At 45.1% G+C, this 20,194-nt stretch overlaps 1 protein-coding gene across 1 annotated transcript in view; it reads left to right on the plus strand.

Moving 5' to 3' along the window:
* Nucleotides 1–292: 292 nt before the first annotated feature.
* The window catches only part of LOC147445070 (putative phospholipid hydroperoxide glutathione peroxidase), a 52,914-nt gene continuing 33,012 nt past the window's right edge, over nt 293–20,194 (plus strand). The window contains exon 1 of the mRNA XM_086527556.1: nt 293–566. Coding sequence (XP_086383682.1) covers nt 309–566 — 258 coding nt within the window. The 5' untranslated portion in view covers nt 293–308. The remainder of the gene's footprint in view (nt 567–20,194) is intronic.

Here is a 20,194-nt window from a genome sequence, read left to right on the forward strand (position 1 = left end):
GGATTAAGGCTACTGACGGGGCTTACAATCATTCGCAATGATTCAGAAGCTGCTACTAGATTCGTACGGCTAATGACCCGTCGTGAATTCGTTGGCTGCAACAATGATTCCGTTCCAAAAATGATAGCTGATGAAGGGCCAGGATCCTCTCCCCGCCGATGAGAGACCTTGACGGACTTCTCTTTCCCTTCCTTTGACGCCTTGTATTTCCTTTTGCTTTTTAATACAAATTTCTGTCTTTCTCCAAAAAAAAAAAAAATCCTTGTGTGAATAGCATATAGGCTAGATATCATAGGTCCCGTTTCCCAATGGCTCGTCTACTCTGCGCTCGTCCGCTTCAAACAGCAGTTGGCCCCTATCTTCTGCCGAGGGCTCCTGCTAGTGCCCTGCTTCCACGAGCGCCTGCTGCCTCCCCCTCCCCCTCCCCCTCCCCCTCTCTCTCTTCCAACTTTCATCCGTGCGACCTTGGTTTTTTTCAAGCTCCCTCCCGCCGCTTTTCACAAATGACCCGATCAGCCTCTGCTTCCGATGTGGCCGAGCAGACCATCTACGATTTCACAGTTAAGGTGATATTTCTATCCATCAGTGTACAAACAACGTCATCTCATCATTTAAGTGTCCTGTTGTTAAAAAAAATAGAATGCTTTTGTCTCGTATTGTATGTTATCAATTCATATCGCCATAAATTTAACATCAGCATTCTGGAAATTCTTTTAATCATTTTGCTGCTCTGCCAGCTAAATCTGTGCGGTTTTTTCTTCCTCAAGGGATATCACGTCAGTGTTTACTGCCATCGCTTTTTGTGGACATTCCATCAGTGTTTCTTGTAAAGACATCCCGGTTGTACTGGCTTTCTAAAGCCCTAGTGAAGGGCATACATTTGACATTGATTGTAATTTTCTTTGGAAGAGTCCTTTCATTTGAGAGCATCACCTGGGGAGTACATACTTGAGTTTGGAATGCTATGATAACTTTAACCATCATTTTTGTTTTTCTTAGAAACTAGCTTAATGACTATATGTATGTCTGATCTTAATTGGAGACTCTTACGAAGCTTTATTTGGTAATAGCTATTTCACTCTTGCCACATTGCAATATCTTCAAATTATTTGCAGAGATTGATATATCGCTTTCAAGCCAATGTTGTGTTGCAGTCACAGTAACATTTGGCTTACATCTCGAGCCCGACAGTTGCAGCAATTGTACCGCTCCACAATACCAAATTTGCACTATTTAGTATGCAGTTTGGTACTATGTAGTACCAAAGTGGCACTGTGAAGTGTCACTTTGGTATCAAGCTAGAGTATGACAGAATCATCTTTCTGTGTACTTGATTTTTTCACGTGATGTCTCAGATAGTGATCAATCAAATTTATCCGTGTTAGATAAAGAAAGGTCAGTATTTTTGCAAAAGTTTAGTGACTGTTTTTCTCATTCATTACCGTCGCAATAAGCGCCAGAGAGACATGAGGACCATCGGATAGATGATTTGGTTCTAAGGTGTAGCCCACCAAATAGACCTCCCTAAAGGGTTAGTGCGGCGCAGCAGAAAGAGATTATGGGCGAGGTTGAGGAGTTATTAGAGAAGGGACTGATTCAACCTAGTTCTTCACCCTTTTGCTCCCCAGTGCTCCTAGTGCAGAAGAAGGATGGCTCATGGCGCTTGTGTATTGATTACCGTGCATTGAATAAGAATACCATCAAGAATAGGTTTCCTATTCCTAGAATTGATGATATTCTCGATCGTTTAGAGGGTGTTGTAATTTTCAGTAGGATAGACCTTAAGAGTGGATACCATCAGATTCGTATAAGGTCGGAGGATGTGCCCAAGATTGCGTTTAGAACGACATTTGGTCTTTACGAGTTTCTAGTGATGCCGTTTGGGCTAACAAATGCTCCTGCCACGTTCAACAGAATGATGGACCGGATTTTCCGCCGCATCAACAATTTGTTGGGACGTTCTTCGATGACATGATAGTGTATTCGAAGAATGAACAAGAGCATAGACGTCACTTGACCATTGTGTTCGCAGTCACATGTTACTTGTCAATCTTAAGAAAAAAGTGAATTCTTCCTCGAAGAGATTCACTTTCTTAGCCACATAGTCTTAAAGGATGGTGTCAGAATGGATACCGCAAATGTCGAAGCTATTTAGTCATGGCCAGACTTGAGACTGTGTACGATGTCAGAAGCTTCTTGGGATTGTGTTCCTACTATAGAAGGTTTATCAGGAATTTTGCAGAGATAGCCTCGCCTCCTCACGCTTTGCGAAAGAAAGAAGTGACTTTCAGATGGACCCAAAAAGAGATTTTAGCTTTTAGTCCCTAAAGGAAAAGTTGACTTCAGATCCAATAATTGTTTTGCCAGAACTCAAGAAGTCATTTGTGGTCTAGTGTGACGTGTGTGGCAGTAGCATTGGAGCAATGCTAATGCAAGACGGACGGGTAGTAGCTTATGAAAGCCGAATTTTGCAAGGGCCAGAGAGGACTATGCAAGTCTATGAGAAAGAGCTCTTGGCCGTGATTTATGCGCTTTCTAGTTGGAAACACTACCTCTTAGGTGCTGATTTTGTTGTCCAAACAGATCATCAGACCTTGCGATACTTCTTGACACAGTCAAAAGTTATCCAAAAAGCATATGCGATGGGCAAACATTCTTTCCATGTTCCACTTCCAGATTATGCATGTGGAAGGCAAGAAGAATTTTGTGGCTGATGCGCTATCAAGGAAGCCACAAATTTCAGCTGTGTCAATTCCTTATCATCATGAGTTAGATGACATGAAGGAACAATATACTGCTAATGAAGATTTTGCAAGGATCTTTGAACAGCTACAAGAGGGGCAACATCACGAGCACTACCTCCTTAGAGATGGTTTTATGATGATGCATGGCAGACTTTGTGTCACTAGGCCACTGCGACATAAGGTCATGGAAGAGAGTCATGTCCCACCGTATGCAGGCATTGTGGCATTGATGCAACAGTTAAAGCGGTAGAGACATTCTTCTATTGGCCTACCTTGAGGAGAGATGTGGATGCCTTTGTGCGAGCATGCATAGTTTGCCAAAAGGTCAAGTTTGACAGGCAAAAGGCACCAGCGTTGTTACAATCACTGCCGATTCCGGATAAGCCATGGGAAAGCACTGCTTTGGACTTTATCTTTGATCTTCCAAGAACGCCAACAGGGAATGATGGTAAATGGACCATTATTTGCAGGTTCAGCAAGCAGGCCCATTTTATCCCTGTAAGGAAGAAGATAAAATCTGATCAGATGGCACGCTTGTTCATGTACAATGTGTTTTAAGTACCATGGTATGCCACAATCGATTGTCAGTGATCGTGATCCTCGCATGACCAGTTTGTTCTGGAGAGGATTGTTTGTGTTAGGTGAAACCGGCCTGTTCAATCCGAAAAGGGCGGTAGACTTTACTTTAAACCTTGATTTAGCTTTCACCCATTATTAGTCGTCTATTTTACCTGTACTTTCAAGACACATCAAAGGGGAGAGGGATACAGGCTGCTAAATTGCACCTGTATGAGTAGACGGACACCAGATTGGCCCCTAACTTAGGCGCCCCTTTCGGTATTTCTTTATTATTCAAAAGAGGGAATAAACGCTGTGGTTCCTACAAGCTGCCCCGCACAAACTCGGCTGAATTTCCACTGTTCCAGCCCGATTTCGGCAGCATAACTGTACTAGAACCCTTCACGGTCAGTATTCCCACGCATTGACTGACTTTCCCGACGCATACGGGCACTTTGCAAAACCTGGCGAGAATCTGCAGCACGCTGAATTCTCTGTTTTCAGCCCTGAAAATGCGCCAGATCGCCTGTACAGCGGTCCCCTTGCGTCCCCGAACCTCCTGGGGGTATTAGGGTCCGTTTAGGGCCAAAACCCTAAACCTGCAAAAATACACAGCAGGCTGTAATTCACTGTTTCGGGCTCCGTTTCGCGTGCCGGTCGCATCCCTAGCAAGTCCTCGAGCTCCCGCACCTGTAGGGCTACTTGCCCTTTGAATCGGACGAGATTTCTGGCGTGAAACCTCTCCGAATTCACCTGTACCTGCGGGGGGATTAGCCGCTAGCTAATCCAGTACCTGTGCAAGAGGCTCTTGCCTCGGCAATCGCGCATGAACCCACACAACTGTACATTGGTCAAATGAAGAGCCCACTAGAGGGGCATAACATACTGCCAAAGGGGAGAGAGAGGGCAGTGCGTAGCGTGCAGGGCATCACTCCTGGCACCGCACTGTGCATAAGAGGGAAAGCAAGCACTCCATAGCTCTTAACCTGTGACAGAGACTTGCAAAATGAGCCTCCCAGCTATAAATCACGTTTTTGCCTTCTCTATAAGTAGTAAACTGGCCTAAGAGTGCCAAGTGTCACTCATTTGTGCATTTTCCCGCTTTAGACCCTCGGGTCTAAAAATATCTCACCTGCAGCCTCTGTTGACTTGGCCACAGAGTAACAAAATGATCCTCATGTCAAACTGCACGTAATGACGCGAAGACATTTTCAGGTCCCAAAATAGCAGTTCCCTAAATTTTAGGAGATGCTGCCATTATATCTTTCTAGGTCATCCGACCCTCTTTGTACACTGCGGCCACATCCAGAACTGAAATGTAGCCTCTGTAGCAAAGGATTCCACTTTGGCTAGTCAATGACCCCACTTGGCTAACCATAGTCCTTGTCCAACCTTAGTGCTCTCTTGCCCTCAGGCCTGGACTCCCTCTGTACAGTTCCACACTAGCTATGCAATGCAGGGCAGTTAGATTTCCCGAGGGGTGTTTCCAAAAAGTGAAAGTAAATAGATAATAAGAAAGAAATCAACAAAAAGGATAGATAGTAGTCACACGCTGGTGACATCATATGTAGACGCAACTTTCCAATGATGGGTGTCACAGCCTCTGTATGGCCAGGACATGCCAAACCTGCCTCTGCTGTATACCCCATCTCTTCAGGTCTGATTCCCAACTTTGAAGCCAATTCTGGGGAAATAAAGTTGGCTTTGGCACCTGGATCAAAGAAGATAAGCACTGTTTGATCCCTAACCTTTCCCCATGCTCTGCAAAGCTCACTTGCATCTGAATTTGGCTTGTCGCCCACCATATCTGGCACTAGACCAGCCATGGGCTTCTTTCCCTTCCTGTCCTCCTTGTCTTCAGAATCAGCTGGCCTTTTCTTTGTAGGACAGTTGTAAGCAATGTGGCCAGGCTGCTCACATATAAAGCATTTGTTCTCTGTCCTCAGGACCTTCTTTTGCTCTTCTGACTTGCGAGGAAAACGTCTTTTCCATTTCTTTGCGGGTCCTTTTTCTGATTCAGCCGTAGCTTTGTCTTTCCCTGCGTTGGCCGACTCCTGAGTCCCTTTAGGAGCCTCATTGGGAACGTGCTTCTTGGCTGAATTTTTCTTGCCTGATCCTGCCTTGACGCCAGTGTTAAATTCACAATCTTCTCCCTTGAGCAAACCATTGCCAGTGTTTGCTACCTCGATGAGCTGCGTCAAAGTAGTGACTTTGGTCTTTGTGCAGTATTTTCTCAATCCTTTGGGTAGGCCACAACAGTATTTTTCTATCTGTTCTGTCAATGGCACAAATCTATAGGAAGTTACTGGAAGTAGAGCTTTCCAAAACTTCCGATTGTAATCATCCAGATTTCTGCAAGTGGCAGCATTAAGCTGGTGCCATTCTGTCATGACATCTGCTTCGAAATCATCAGATAACCATGCTGCTGCAAAAATCTGCTTGAAGTAAATCCATGTGGACGGAGCTTGCCCTTGAAGTAATAAAGTTGTCCACCATTGTCCCGCATTCCCTGTCAAGAAAGTGGCTGCCTTGCGGACCTTTGAAGCCTCTGTAAAGTTTCCCCCTGCATAGGCCTTGTCAAACTGCTGGAGGAATGAAAGAGCCTTCTTCCTGTCATCAAACCCTGTAAAGGTCGTGAATGACACTCCTTTGCCACCTTCTTTGTACGGAGTTGGCCTCTCCAGCGGCGTTAAATTGTCATATGGAAGTGACTGAAACATGGGAACACTATTAAGGTTCATCTGTGTTCCTTGGCCGCTATTAACTTGACCTGGAAATGCCATATTTGGCTGCTGATTTGTAATTCCAGCCATACCAAAACTTGCTTGTGGCATCCCAAATTGTCCCTGAGTGCTCTGAAACCCTGGTAGCATGCCTGTGACACCATACATGGGGTTAGGCATCATCGTTTGAGCACCCCCAAACACTGTTCCTGGCGTATAAAACTGATTTCCAGGTGCATGACCAGCCATGCTCTGAAATACCGATCCACCTCCAAAATAGCCAGGGTGTACTGAAGGTGGTGGGAAGACCTGTTGCATAGCCTGTAGGTTGCTTCCCTGCCCATTAGAACCAGCTATAGGCTGCTGAAAGGTGGCGGGCTGAATTGGTACAGCTTGAAAAACTGGCATCTCAGCCACCTGTTCTTGCACCTTAGGCATACGTTGTGGAGACTGCATGTTCTCCGTCAAGTGTACAGGTGTTTCCATTGACTGTGCGGTATGAATCACCTGTGTTCGAGCCTTAACAGGCTTTTGAATATGATCCAGTGACCCAACTTGCTGAGACGGAACAGGAGGTTGCAGAAAGGCTAAAAACCTTGGGTTCTGCATTACTTGTGTGAACATAGCCACAGCAGTAGCCAACTGGGTCCTGAATATATCATCATCAGTCTGTGGTGGTCTTGAGGACTCACCCACTTCATGTGTCTGTTGACCCTGTGAAGAGGAAACCTCTTCAGTCACATCATCTGGTCTGTCAGCCATAATTACAATTCCCTGTGTCTCGTCTATGATCCCCTGTGTCTTCAAGCCCAAAACTGACCAAGGCTCACTTCTATGGAAAAAAGTGATTTAATCCCGTCGATGGAACCATGAAACCGGCCTGTTCAATCCGAAAAAGGCGGTAGACTTTACTTTAAACCTTGATTTAGCTTTCACCCATTATTAGTCGTCTATTTTACCTGTACTTTCAAGACACATCAAAGGGGAGAGGGATACAGGCTGCTAAATTGCACCTGTATGAGTAGACGGACACCAGATTGGCCCCTAACTTAGGCGCCCCTTTCGGTATTTCTTTATTATTCAAAAGAGGGAATAAACGCTGTGGTTCCTACAAGCTGCCCCGCACAAACTCGGCTGAATTTCCACTGTTCCAGCCCGATTTCGGCAGCATAACTGTACTAGAACCCTTCACGGTCAGTATTCCCACGCATTGACTGACTTTCCCGACGCATACGGGCACTTTGCAAAACCTGGCGAGAATCTGCAGCACGCTGAATTCTCTGTTTTCAGCCCTGAAAATGCGCCAGATCGCCTGTACAGCGGTCCCCTTGCGTCCCCGAACCTCCTGGGGGTATTAGGGTCCGTTTAGGGCCAAAACCCTAAACCTGCAAAAATACACAGCAGGCTGTAATTCACTGTTTCGGGCTCCGTTTCGCGTGCCGGTCGCATCCCTAGCAAGTCCTCGAGCTCCCGCACCTGTAGGGCTACTTGCCCTTTGAATCGGACGAGATTTCTGGCGTGAAACCTCTCCGAATTCACCTGTACCTGCGGGGGGATTAGCCGCTAGCTAATCCAGTACCTGTGCAAGAGGCTCTTGCCTCGGCAATCGCGCATGAACCCACACAACTGTACATTGGTCAAATGAAGAGCCCACTAGAGGGGCATAACATACTGCCAAAGGGGAGAGAGAGGGCAGTGCGTAGCGTGCAGGGCATCACTCCTGGCACCGCACTGTGCATAAGAGGGAAAGCAAGCACTCCATAGCTCTTAACCTGTGACAGAGACTTGCAAAATGAGCCTCCCAGCTATAAATCACGTTTTTGCCTTCTCTATAAGTAGTAAACTGGCCTAAGAGTGCCAAGTGTCACTCATTTGTGCATTTTCCCGCTTTAGACCCTCGGGTCTAAAAATATCTCACCTGCAGCCTCTGTTGACTTGGCCACAGAGTAACAAAATGATCCTCATGTCAAACTGCACGTAATGACGCGAAGACATTTTCAGGTCCCAAAATAGCAGTTCCCTAAATTTTAGGAGATGCTGCCATTATATCTTTCTAGGTCATCCGACCCTCTTTGTACACTGCGGCCACATCCAGAACTGAAATGTAGCCTCTGTAGCAAAGGATTCCACTTTGGCTAGTCAATGACCCCACTTGGCTAACCATAGTCCTTGTCCAACCTTAGTGCTCTCTTGCCCTCAGGCCTGGACTCCCTCTGTACAGTTCCACACTAGCTATGCAATGCAGGGCAGTTAGATTTCCCGAGGGGTGTTTCCAAAAAGTGAAAGTAAATAGATAATAAGAAAGAAATCAACAAAAAGGATAGATAGTAGTCACACGCTGGTGACATTAGGTGTAGCGGAATGAATGTTTGCGCTTTGCTCAAGATGAGTGCTCCGAACTGTGCTCAAGGTTCCTTTTGTTCTTATGGAAGGGAGAGCCTTCCGTTCTTAATGAGAGAATGCTATGATCACAAACAAAGTGAATGGACACTGTGCGTGCATGTGTATGAGACTGAGAGATAGAGAGAGAAGAGAATACGACACCAGTGACCAGAGACGTTGTAAAACCCTCCTCCGAAGGCCCCACTCTCGTCGGCGAGAGTAGTCTACTTATGATTGCACAAATTGGTACAAACTGAATGCATGTGACTGATGCAAGTCTAGGCTATGTCGGCGATGACGACGGTGATGACGAAACCGACCTAAGGGCTGGAATCTGCAATCTTTTATCTGCTGTCCAAAAACGCTATGGGCTGAAATCTGCTACAATCCAAAACGCTGGTTTTGGGGCTGAATCTGTTGGTCTTTGTCGCTGAAATTCTGCAGGTCTTAGGGCTGAAAACTGATGGTCTTTGATGGCTGAAAATCACCTGTGAAAAATGCTGAAAACTGGGGCTGCTTTTGCTAGTATAAAAAACGCTAGGCATGGGGTTTCTTTTGGCGATGGCAAGGGCTGAAAACGCTGATGTTTGCAGCTTTGCCGGTGATGAAGCTAATGCTGAAAATGCTGTGCATGAGGATCTGCTTGCGGTGACTACCTGTTGCAAAAACGCTAGGCTGTGGGAACTCCTGGCGATGATGCTGGATGGAAAACGCTAGGGATGAGTCCTTCTTGCTTGGAGGGGAGACCACCAAGTTCTTGCTTGAGAAGTTGCCTGCTGAGCTTGGCTCCTGTTGCCTCTTCTACCATTTAGTGCTAGTTTAGGTTTGCTTATATACAAACTTACTCAATTTGCCCTACCTACTTTCCAACAAAAGCCACTTAAAAATAATAAGCGAAAAATGTCAAAAATAGGGAAAATAGGCTAAATGCATTGGAAAATTCCCCTGAAGGATTCTGATGGATTCTGATGGGAATGCTTATGATCATGCTGTGTGCAACTAGAGGATATGCATCTACACTAAGTGACTGGGCATGCACGGTCGACGAATAGACTCACAAAAGTTCCAGATGACTTCTAAATCTAGACTGACTGGATTGACTGAACCCTTGTCGTGCTGTAGCTTGTCCACGGACACATAGGGTTGGATGTGTCACGTGACATCCCCTCCTTTTCAAAGTGAGGTACTGGTACCGAACTGTATGGCGTCGAGGGAGATCGCCAATAGCATCCGGAATCCTGGAAGGGACTCTTCGCCGACCCACTTTGATGTGTGGGTCGTGCGGTACTTGAACTTCATAAAGGTCTGCAACGCTTGCTTCTTTAGGCCGCGCCGAAAGCGAAACAAAGTCTTCTGTGGCTCCTTCGATGCTTCAACTTCGTCTAGAGTCGTGCTTCTTTCTTCGTCAAGAATCTCCACGGCTGAAAATTTCTGAACCCATTTTCAACACAAAACCATGAACATACCTATTCCATGTAAAGTGAGTGGAAAAAGCGTCCTAATAGACTGTGCATGCAATGTAGATGAACCAATAGACGGAGTGCCAAACCGTTCACCACACACACGCAAACAATGAGATCGAATCTTTCTCTTTTGTTTTAGAGCAATCGACTGTGGCAATTCACATCGGAAATGCCCATGCTTGGTGCTCATACTGTCATTTGTTCTTTCTACCAATGTGTCATGCCAAGGAAGAGACATGGAATGTGACTTCCTTGAATGCATACTTTTCAGCAAATCCACATACGTTCGTGCTCATCCATGAGTGAAACGTGCTCAACATACAATATGTCATGCCTAGGAAAAGGGAACACATAAAGATGCTTACTCAAATACAAGAAACGATCACGAATGAAACACTCGAACAATGCATGCGTATCAATCATGCGAACACATAATACTTCCTGTGATGGTTCTTTGGACCTAGGCTCGAGAGTCAAGATCGGTTCTTCCTGAATGATCGAATCGTCCTGTGGGGGTTCTTTGGACCTTGACTTGAAAGCCAAGATCGGTTCTTCGCGATTGATGGAATCTACAACGAGGTGAGCTTCGCTAGAAAAAGCATCAACTAACACATCATCCTTGTGAACAATCACATTTTCTTCATGCAACTCATCATGCTTGTGAGAAATCACATCTTGATCATGCAAATCATCATGCTTGTCATTGCCATCCAAATCATCATGCTTATCATTGTCATTCAAATCATCATGCAAGTCATTGTCGATCAAATCATCATCATGCTTCACACAATCATGCAAATCCTGTGTATCATGCTTTGGAGAAGAAGAGACCGAGAGAGTCTCCTTTTTCCGAATCTCTTGCATCAGTGCTTGCACTTGAGAAAAAAGTCGCAAGAACTCTTTCATGTGTTGGTCGCTCTTTTCTTTGAGGGCTTTGTTCTCGCGATCAAATTCTGCTTGTCTTGCTTTGTTCTCTCGATCAAATTTGGCTTCACTTTCTTTTTCTTCCAAGTCGTACTGACGCTCTATGGCTTCCATTCTTGCATCGAATTCACGATCTATGGCTGCCCTTCTTTCTTCGTAGTTGAACTTCCTGGCCATAAACAACTGTGGCAACTCCTTCATAGGAGTTAGTGCAATCCTTGTCGTAGATGGAGAAGGGAGAGGGTCGGAAAAACCTCCTGGTGGGGAAAATTCTTCTTCGCCTCTCTCATGCTCATCACCTCCAAGCGAAGTATCCATTCCGCTTCGAGTGATGACCATTCTGAAGTCGTGGGTTCTTGTGGGTTCTTGGGGCCTTGGGTTCTTAAGTTCACGAGGAACTTGGGTTCTTACGGGTCTTGGTTCTTGGGGTTCTTGAGTTCTTGAGGTTTTCTTTCGCTTGCAAACCGCGTTTGAGAAGGATCTTCTCTTTATCCGAGTTCTACTCCTTTCTGCGGGCGCACCCCTTTGCGGCCATGCGCTCATACCAAGGTTGCTTTTTCCCACCTCACGTCGATTGGCCGGCCGCTAAGTGCACGGTCCGCTCTCAACGAGTGAAAAGAGACACAAGGGGAGGCTGGACAAGCCCTTCTTTCGTGGGATTCCTGTCACTCTTCAAAAACACGATTAGAAATCGACACGCCCAAGTGAACTTGGGTTCGTGTGACCGCAACAAGCAAAAAAAAAAATCTTGTGATTCTTGTGGTTCTCTCCTTGAGTGATACAAAACATTGCCAAAGCTCTAATACCAATGTTAGGTGCAGCGGAATGATTGTTTGCGCTTTGCTCAAGATGAGTGCTCCGAACTGTGCTCAAGGTTCCTTTTGTTCTTATGGAAGGGAGAGCCTTCTGTTCTTAATGAGAGTATGCTATGATCACAAACAAAGTGAATGGACACTGTGCGTGCACGTATATGAGACTGAGAGATAGAGAGAGAAGAGAATACGACACCAGAGACGTTGTAAAACTCTCCTCCGAAGGCCTCACTCTCGTCGGCGAGAGTAGTCTACTTATGATTGCACAAACTGGTTCAAACTGAATGCATGTGATTGATGCAAGTCTAGGCTATGTCGGCGATGACGACGGTGATGACGAAACCGACCTAAGGGCTGGAATCTGCAATCTTTTATCTACTGTCCAAAAACGCTATGGGCTGAAATCTGTTACAATCCAAAAAGCTGGTTTTGGGGCTAATTCTGTTGGTCTTTGTCGCTGAAATTCTGCAGGTCTTAGGGCTGAAAACTGATGGTCTTTGATGGGTGAAACTCACCTGCTGAAAATGTCCAAAGCTGAAAACTGGAGCTGCTTTTGCTAGCATAAAAAACTCTAGGCATGGGGGTTCTTTTGGCGATGGCAAGGGCTGAAAATGCTGATGTTTGCAGCTTTGCCGGCGATGAAGCTAATGCTGAAAACGTTGTGCATGAGGATCTGCTTGGGGTGACTACCTGTTGCAAAAACGCTAGGCTGTGGGAACTCTTGGCGATGATGTTGGATGGAAAATGCTAGGGATGAGTCCTGCTAGCTTGGAGGGGAGACCACCAAGTTCTTGCTTGAGAAGTTACCTGCTGAGCTTGGCTCATGTTGCGTCTTCTACCATTTAGTGCTAGTCTAGGTTTGCTTATATACAAACTTACTCAATTTGCCCTACCTACTTTCCAACAAAAGCCACTTAAAAATAATAAGCGAAAAATGTCAAAAATAGGCTAAATGCACTGGAAAGTTTCCCTGAAGGATTCTGATGGGAATGCTTATGATCATGCTGTGTGCAACCAGAGGATATGCATCTACACTAAGTGACTGGGCATGCACGGTCTATGAATAGACTCACAAAAGTGCCAGATCACTTCTAAATCTAGACTGACTGGACTGACTGAACCCTTGTGTTGTAGCTTGTCCACGGACACATAGGGTTGGATGTGTCACGTGACAGTTTGAGAACATGGGTACTACGCTCAAGTTCTCGTCTTCGTTTCATCCACAAACTGATGGACATTCAGAAGATGCTAATTCTATTGTCTTAGATTTGCTGAAATGTTATGTGTCAGATAATAAGGGCAAGTGGGAACAATATTTGCCTATGCTTGAGTATGCGTACAATAATACGGTGCATTCGTTTACTGGCAAAGCACCTTTTGAGATTGTTGAAGGCGGCAAAAAGGTTCCTCCCATTTTGCATACAAAGGACAAGATCTTTCAGGTAGATCGATATGTTGAGAACATGGATGAAATGTATAAGAAAATTAAATTTGCCTTAGAGAAGACTCAGGCAAAGCAGAAAAAGGCTGCTGATCGTCACCGGCGTGAATTGCTGTTATCACCTGGTGATTGGGTTCTGTTAAGGTTCGAAAAGGCAAGTTAAAGAAAATGAAGGGCAAGGAACGGCTGTTTCCTAAGCTCAGCATGCGTTACTATGGGCCTTTTCAAGTGCTTGACAAGATTAGCGATGTGGCTTATAGGCTGAAATTGCGTGATGAGTGGAAGATTCATAATGTGTTTCACGTGAGTCTTCTAAGACCCTTCGTGGGTGATGTGCCAGAAGATATGCCAGATGAGGAACTTGATGAGATCCTAGTACCTGAGCAAGTTTTGGCACATAAGGACAGAAAAGTTAAAGGACAGGTTGCAAGACGTTGTTTGGTGAAGTTCAAGAACTATCCGCCTATGGATGCAAAGTGGATGGAAGAGCATGAACTGTCAGAGTCACCAAATGTATTGCAGCTTTACCTTGAAGCCTTTGAGTTACAACCTACCTATGCCCCAACCCAACGTGTGCAAAGGAGGGGTAATGATAGAGCTAGTACATCAAATGTACATATGAATTCAGTATAATAGATGGAAATGACAAAAATATGAAGGTCTCATTAAGTCATTTGTATCTATGTGTTACGACCTTTCTTGCAGATATATGCGATAATAAAAGAGTGTTAATAACACAAAATCATCACTGGCGTGTATTCATGGCATGCAATCGAGGACGTTTGCGATTTCAAGAGGGGGGTATGTCACGAGGACGTAGCAGTTGTTAACTACGTCACAAGGACGTGGCAACTGCTAACCTTAGTTGTTGGTTTCTTTCCAATGATTTTTGTTTTATTTTTGAGACCCTCTTTTTGAAGTAGCAAACGGTCGGACATTGTATGGCCAATGTGAACGGTAGTATTACCCGCAGACGAGAAGCAGTCGGCACTTGAATTCGTATAGTAAGAGGATGTCTAGGCTCGGAGCAAGATCATGTAGGTCCCCCCGTCGCACTTAGCAAGCTGGCGGATACTAGGAATTGAACTCAATAAAGGCACAAAGTCAAGGTGGGACTACGAACAGAAAGTATCCACAGTTGGGCCACATTGCACTTCTGGATGCGGTTCCAATGAGGATAGATGGTCAGAAGACCAGTGGGAGCCCAACGAAAGCATCTCCTAAAATTTAGGGAACTACTATTTTGGGCCGTGAAATGTGTTCGTGTCATTACCTCCGGTATGACTGGGGGAACATTTTACAACTCTGCCGCGAAGTCAACCGAGCAATCGGTCGGGAGATTTTTAGGCGGCAAACCCGAAACGGGAAAATGCTTGTAAATGCACCATGTGGCACATTTCTGTGAACTTGCCTCACAAGCGAAGAGGTAGCGCTGAATTATAAGCTGGGAGGCCTCATTTTTGAAGAACCGTCACAGGTTAAGAGCTATGGAGTGCTTCCTTTCCCTCTATGTACAGTGTGGTGCTAGGAGTGATGACTTGCACACTACACATTGCTCTCTCCCCCTTACGTGCAGTTATGTGATGCCCCACAAGAGGGCTTTTCATTTGATGGATGTACATTTGTGTGGGTTCATGCGCAATTGCCGAGGCAAGAGCCTCTTGCACAGGTACTGGATTAGCCAGTGGCTAATCCCCACAGATACAGGTGAATTCGGAGAGGTTTCACGTGACAAATCTCGTCCGATTCAAAGGGCAAGTAGCCCTATAGGTGCGGGAGCTCGAGGACTTGCTACGGATGCGATCGGCACGCGAAACGGAGCCCAAAACAGGGAATTACAACCTGCTGTGTATTTTTGCAGGTTTAGGGTTTCGGCCCTAAACGGTCCCTAATACCCCCAGGAGGTTCGGAGATGCGAGGGGACTGCTGTAGAGGTGATTTGGCGCATTTTCGGGGCAGAAAACAGAGAATTCAGCGTGCTGCAGATTCTCGCCAGGTTTTGCAAAGTGTCTGTATGCATGTGGAAGTCATCTATTACATGGAAATATTGACTATGAAGCGTCCTAGTATAGCTATGCTGCCGAAATCAGGCCATAACAGATGTATTTCAGCCCGGATTATGCGGGACAGCTCGTATGAAATCACAGGTTATTTTCCCTTTGTTAAAGAATAAAGAAATACCGAAAAGCGTGTGTAACAGACTTGGACACTCCAAGTCAAGAATTAATCGTGACAACACCAAATAACCACTTCAAAACAATTCACAGATCACAATTGATTTGCATTGGCCTGGCGGAGTTCCGTGCCTAGAGATATTGGCCCAAAGACTGGCGCCCCTTTCGGTATTTCTTTATGTATTAAATCAATGTCAAAGTACAAAGAGCGGTTAGGGTTTCACTCTCAGACTTTGCATTCAGATGCTCTGCAGAGTGAGCCCTAAACCGTGTATATAAAGATTACAAGGGATGCCCAAAAGCAGAGCCCCAAAAGCTTGAAAGAAAAGCAGATTCTCTCTCTCTCAAAACATAGCCAAAAGCTGACATTTGCGTCGCTAAATTTTTTTTTTCCACCTCCGCGATTTTCGGAAATTAGGGTTTGCAGGAATTTTAGGGTTTTTGGCAGAAATTAGGGTTTCTGCTGTCGGTAGCCACATCATCACTTTGTGACATACCCCCCTCTTGAAAGCATTGTAATCGACCGCGATTACGCTTGCAAAATTGACAAAAGCCATAAACCGTCTTAGCAGACACTGATTGTTAGTACCTACACATCTAGCACATGTACCAAATCGACAGTCACATCACACGACATCACAGGACATCACTAGACATCACAGGACATCACATGACATTCAACATTCATTCGGATCTTAGACCATGATTTATCGGCAATGTAGCTAGCAATCACAACTAGGTCCAATCGGGACCTCATCGATGTCCGATCGACTAACCCCTATTGCAACCATGTCTATTCGAGATCAATCAAACCAAAATGCTGCAGTCATTTCGGCTATCAGTTCCTGCACTCAAAAGAAGTCAAGAACAAATCAGTATCTTTATCAGGAATTCCATTTCATAAAGTCATCAAGCAGAATACTATCAGCTCTCAGTATCCTTGAAGCTCAAAGAGACATCAGTGACTTTAGTATCAAAATCAAGGCATCTATTGACAAAAAAGCGGAGTAACTCCCCTCTTGTGCATCCCACTGCACCAGATCTTCGGCCAAGCTGAATTTCTGGGTTTCGTTTGGAGTAGACCATGCTAAACCAAAACATCGAGGTAAAGTTTCATGATCTGAGGAGTATCTGCTAGGTCTTCCTCCTCCATCCACTTCGCATCAAGTGCAGGATAGTTCTTGAACTTAACCAAGAACCGCCTTTGGACTTTACCTTTAGTCTTCGTATCCTTATGTGCCAAAATCTGTTCAGGAACAAGGATCTCCTCGTTTTCTTCCACTTCGGGTTGCTCATCAGGCTCCCCATCATCAGGCACATCACCCTTAAAAGGTTTCAAGAGACTCACATGGAATGCATTGTGAATCCTCCAAGTATCTCGCAGTTTCAATCGGAAGGAGACATCATTTATCTTTTCAGTGATCTAGAAAGGTCCATAGTATCGCATACTAAGCTTTGGAAAAAGCCTCTCCTTTCCCTTTTTCTTTCTTAGGCGTGCCTTCTCAAAACGTAAGAGCACCCAATCATCCTCCTTCAATTTCAAGTCGCGACGATGGCGATCCGCTGCCGTTTTTTGTCGTTCTTGAGACTTCTGCAAAGTCTCGCGAACCTTGGCAAAAGCCGTATCCAAATCTCGCGAATATTCATCCGCTTCAAATATTTAATCTTTCGTGTTCAGGAAGGATGGAACCTTTGCAGCACTTTCAACAATCTCAAATGGCGTCTTCCCCTTCGAAGAGTGTATCTTGTTATTGTAGGCAAATTCCACCAAAGGTAAGTTCTTTTCCCATTGAGTCTTCTGATCCGAGATACAAGACTTCAATAAATCTAAAACCACTGAATTGGCAATCTCAAATTGCCCTTCAGTCTGCAAGTGGAACGATGACGAGAACTGCAACCGCGTGCCAATGTTCTCCCAAATTGCCTTCCAAAACAAACTCATAAATCTGGGGTCTCTGTCGGAGACAATCGTCTCAGACATGCCATGTTATTGGAAAATCATCGTGACCATTCTGTGTTCTTGGGAGATCAAAAATGAAATCCATTGCAATATTTTCCCAGGGGCGGGTGGGTATGGGTAAAGGCTGTAACAATCTCTGTGCCTTATGCCTGTCAAACTTGACCATCTGGCATACTAAGCAACTGCGCACAAACTCTTTCACATCCTTTTTGAGTCTTGGCCAAAAGAAGTATCTCTCTACCTCCTTCATAATGGTAACAATGCCGCGGTGACCCGTAAAAGGTGGACAATGGCATTCAGTTATAACCTTTTCGCTCAATGGCTGTGTAACGCACAACATAGTCTTTCTCATCAAGTAGCCTTCCCGAAGGGAGTATCGAGCTACTGTCTCCCCATCCCGTATCCGTGTGAAAATATCTGCAAAATCTGTATCTGTGGCATACTGATCGACCATATCCTCGAAGCTCCTATGATGTATTGTGGAAATAGCCAAAACCAACGGCTTCCAAGACAAAGCATCTGCCACCACATTCTTCTGTCCCCGCACATGGACAATTTGGAAGTGAAACTAAGATGTTCGCCCACTGCATCTGCTTTTCTGAAAGCTGCTTCTGTGACAAGAAGTAGCGCAAACTCTGATGGTCCGTAAAGACAGTAAAATCCGCTCCGAGTAGGTAATGCCGCCACTGAGTAAGAGCATGGATAACCGCCAAAAGCTCTTTCTCATGTATCTGTGCTGTCATCTACGGCCTAGAGAACAATCGGCTCTCGTAAGCAATGACATGGCCTTCTTGCACCAACAAGACCTCACCCAGACTACGACCACAAGTATCACAATATACCTCAAATGACTTCTGCAAGTCCGGCAAAGTCAAATCTGGTCTTGTAGTCAATTTCTCTTTCAATGCCAAAAATCAGTCACCTTTGTGGATCCCCACGAGAAAAGGGACTCCTTTCTGTATCAAGATATGCAAAGGGGAAGCAACCTTTGCAAACTTTCGAATGAACCGTCTGTAGTACGAACACAGTCCCAAGAAGCTTCCAACTTCATGGACTTTCTTCGAATCGGGCCAATCACGGATAGTGTTTATCTTGGCCGGATCCATTTGCACTCCTGCTGTTGAGACAAAATGTCGAAAAAAAAGTATCTTTGAAGCATATGATCTCTGTGTTCTGCTTCATTCTTGGAGAAAACAATGGTATCATCAAAGAAAGTGTCAACAAATAGCATGTACTCTTGAAAAATCCTGTCCATCATCCGGTTTAAATGTCACAAGAGCATTGGTTAAGCCAAAAGGCATCACCAAAAAACCTCAAATAACTGAAAAGTCGTCCGAAAGGCTGTCTTGTAGACGTCTCCCGGCGCGATTCGGATCTAATGATATCCACTCTTCAAGTCAATCCTGCTAAAGCACGAGGATCCTTGTAACTTGTCGAGTATATCATCGATCCTAGGAATTGGAAATGTGTTCTTGATGGTGATTTTGTTGAGAGCCCTATAATCGATGCTCATTCTCCAAGATCCGTCTTTCTTCAAATTTAACAACAGTGGAGAGCAATACGGTGAAGTACTATGCTGGACAAGACCCTTTTCCAAGAGGTCTTTCACTCGGTTCATAATCTTTTCATTCTGTACTCGGCTCACACGGTAAGGTGGCCGGTTGGGTGGCATGCTTCTAGATATCAGGTCAATGGTCTGATCTTCAGGCCCTCTGAAAAACAATCGGCATGAGTGTGGAGAAAAATCTTGGCGTTCTTTTGATCAGGTCAAAACATGTTCAAGCTTTATCCATCGTTCAATTCTCTCCCAAAAGAATGAGTAAAGAAACTGAAGTTCATCAAGTACAATCTCTGAGCCCTTCATTTATCAAAGTCGCTTTCTCGGCCCGGTAGTCAACCACGGCGTAGTTCTTGTGGTACCAAGGGATCCTGAGTAGAATTTCACTCCCGTGCCCTGAACACCCCTGTCATTGCAAATGAAGTTTGCCAATGCTCGGTGTAATGGCAACATCCCATCCGGGTGCCAGTCGAACTACCTCCGCCTGTGGCGTCAGTCTGTCGGGCGTAATTTCAAATCGAGCCGCCAATTCCAAGTGAAAAGAAGTTGGCCTTGGCTCCTTCAAAAGAGCTTCCTGATTCTTCACTTTGCCCCAAAAAGCGGCAAAGTTCGTACTTTCATTCATTTGATTTCACACCATGTGGTACTCGTTCTGCTTTTCTATCTGCCTTTCTTGCCACGTGCCTCAACTGCTCTCGAATTCTCAGGCCTGTCGTCGTCTTTATCATTCTGTTCTTTCTGTGCCTTTTTAGGGCACTTCACGTAGATATGTCCATGTTCCCCGCATCCAAAGCACTTCCCCTCTCTGATGAAGCGAGCTCTCTCCTCAGGAGTAAGCTTGGGTCGTGCATCCTTTTTCTCTGGGTTGCTCTTTTTCTTTCTACTTTCATTCTCAGAAGTCTATTCGGCTCGTTGTGTCATGGCCTCATCTGTGGGGTAGGTCAGACTGCCATAGTGAATGGCAAAGCCCCGCTTCGCATGACTCATCAACTCCTGAATAGAAGCTGACTTCTGTTCCAAGCAGTGATCTCGGATCTCTGTAGGTAGACCCAAGGTAAACCGCTCAATCTGTTCTTTGAACGAGATCTTCTTGAATGAAGAGGTGGGTAGAAAAGAGCTCGAGAATCTTTCACAGTAAGCATTGATTGTATCTTTCTTGGTCATCCGAAGATGGTTCCAAGCAGCTCGTACATCTCGTTCATATTCTTGCGTCAACCAAGAAGAAATAAAAAGCTTCTTAAATTTCAGCCATTTAATTGGCGCAGTCTTGTTTAAAAGAAGCGTGGACCACCAAGTACGAGCATTCCCCTTAAAGTAATAGGTAGCTCTCTGAATCTTGGAGTGCTCTGAATAGCGTCCTCCCGTGAAAGTGATGTCAAACTGCTGTATAAAAGACAAAGCCTGCGAAGCATCTGAGTATCCTGAAAAAGTATCAAACTTGATCGAGTGGCCACC

Source organism: Adiantum capillus-veneris, chromosome 13, assembly GCF_014529385.1.
Source record: "Adiantum capillus-veneris isolate H3 chromosome 13, ASM1452938v2, whole genome shotgun sequence".
Classification (NCBI taxonomy): domain Eukaryota; kingdom Viridiplantae; phylum Streptophyta; class Polypodiopsida; order Polypodiales; family Pteridaceae; genus Adiantum; species Adiantum capillus-veneris.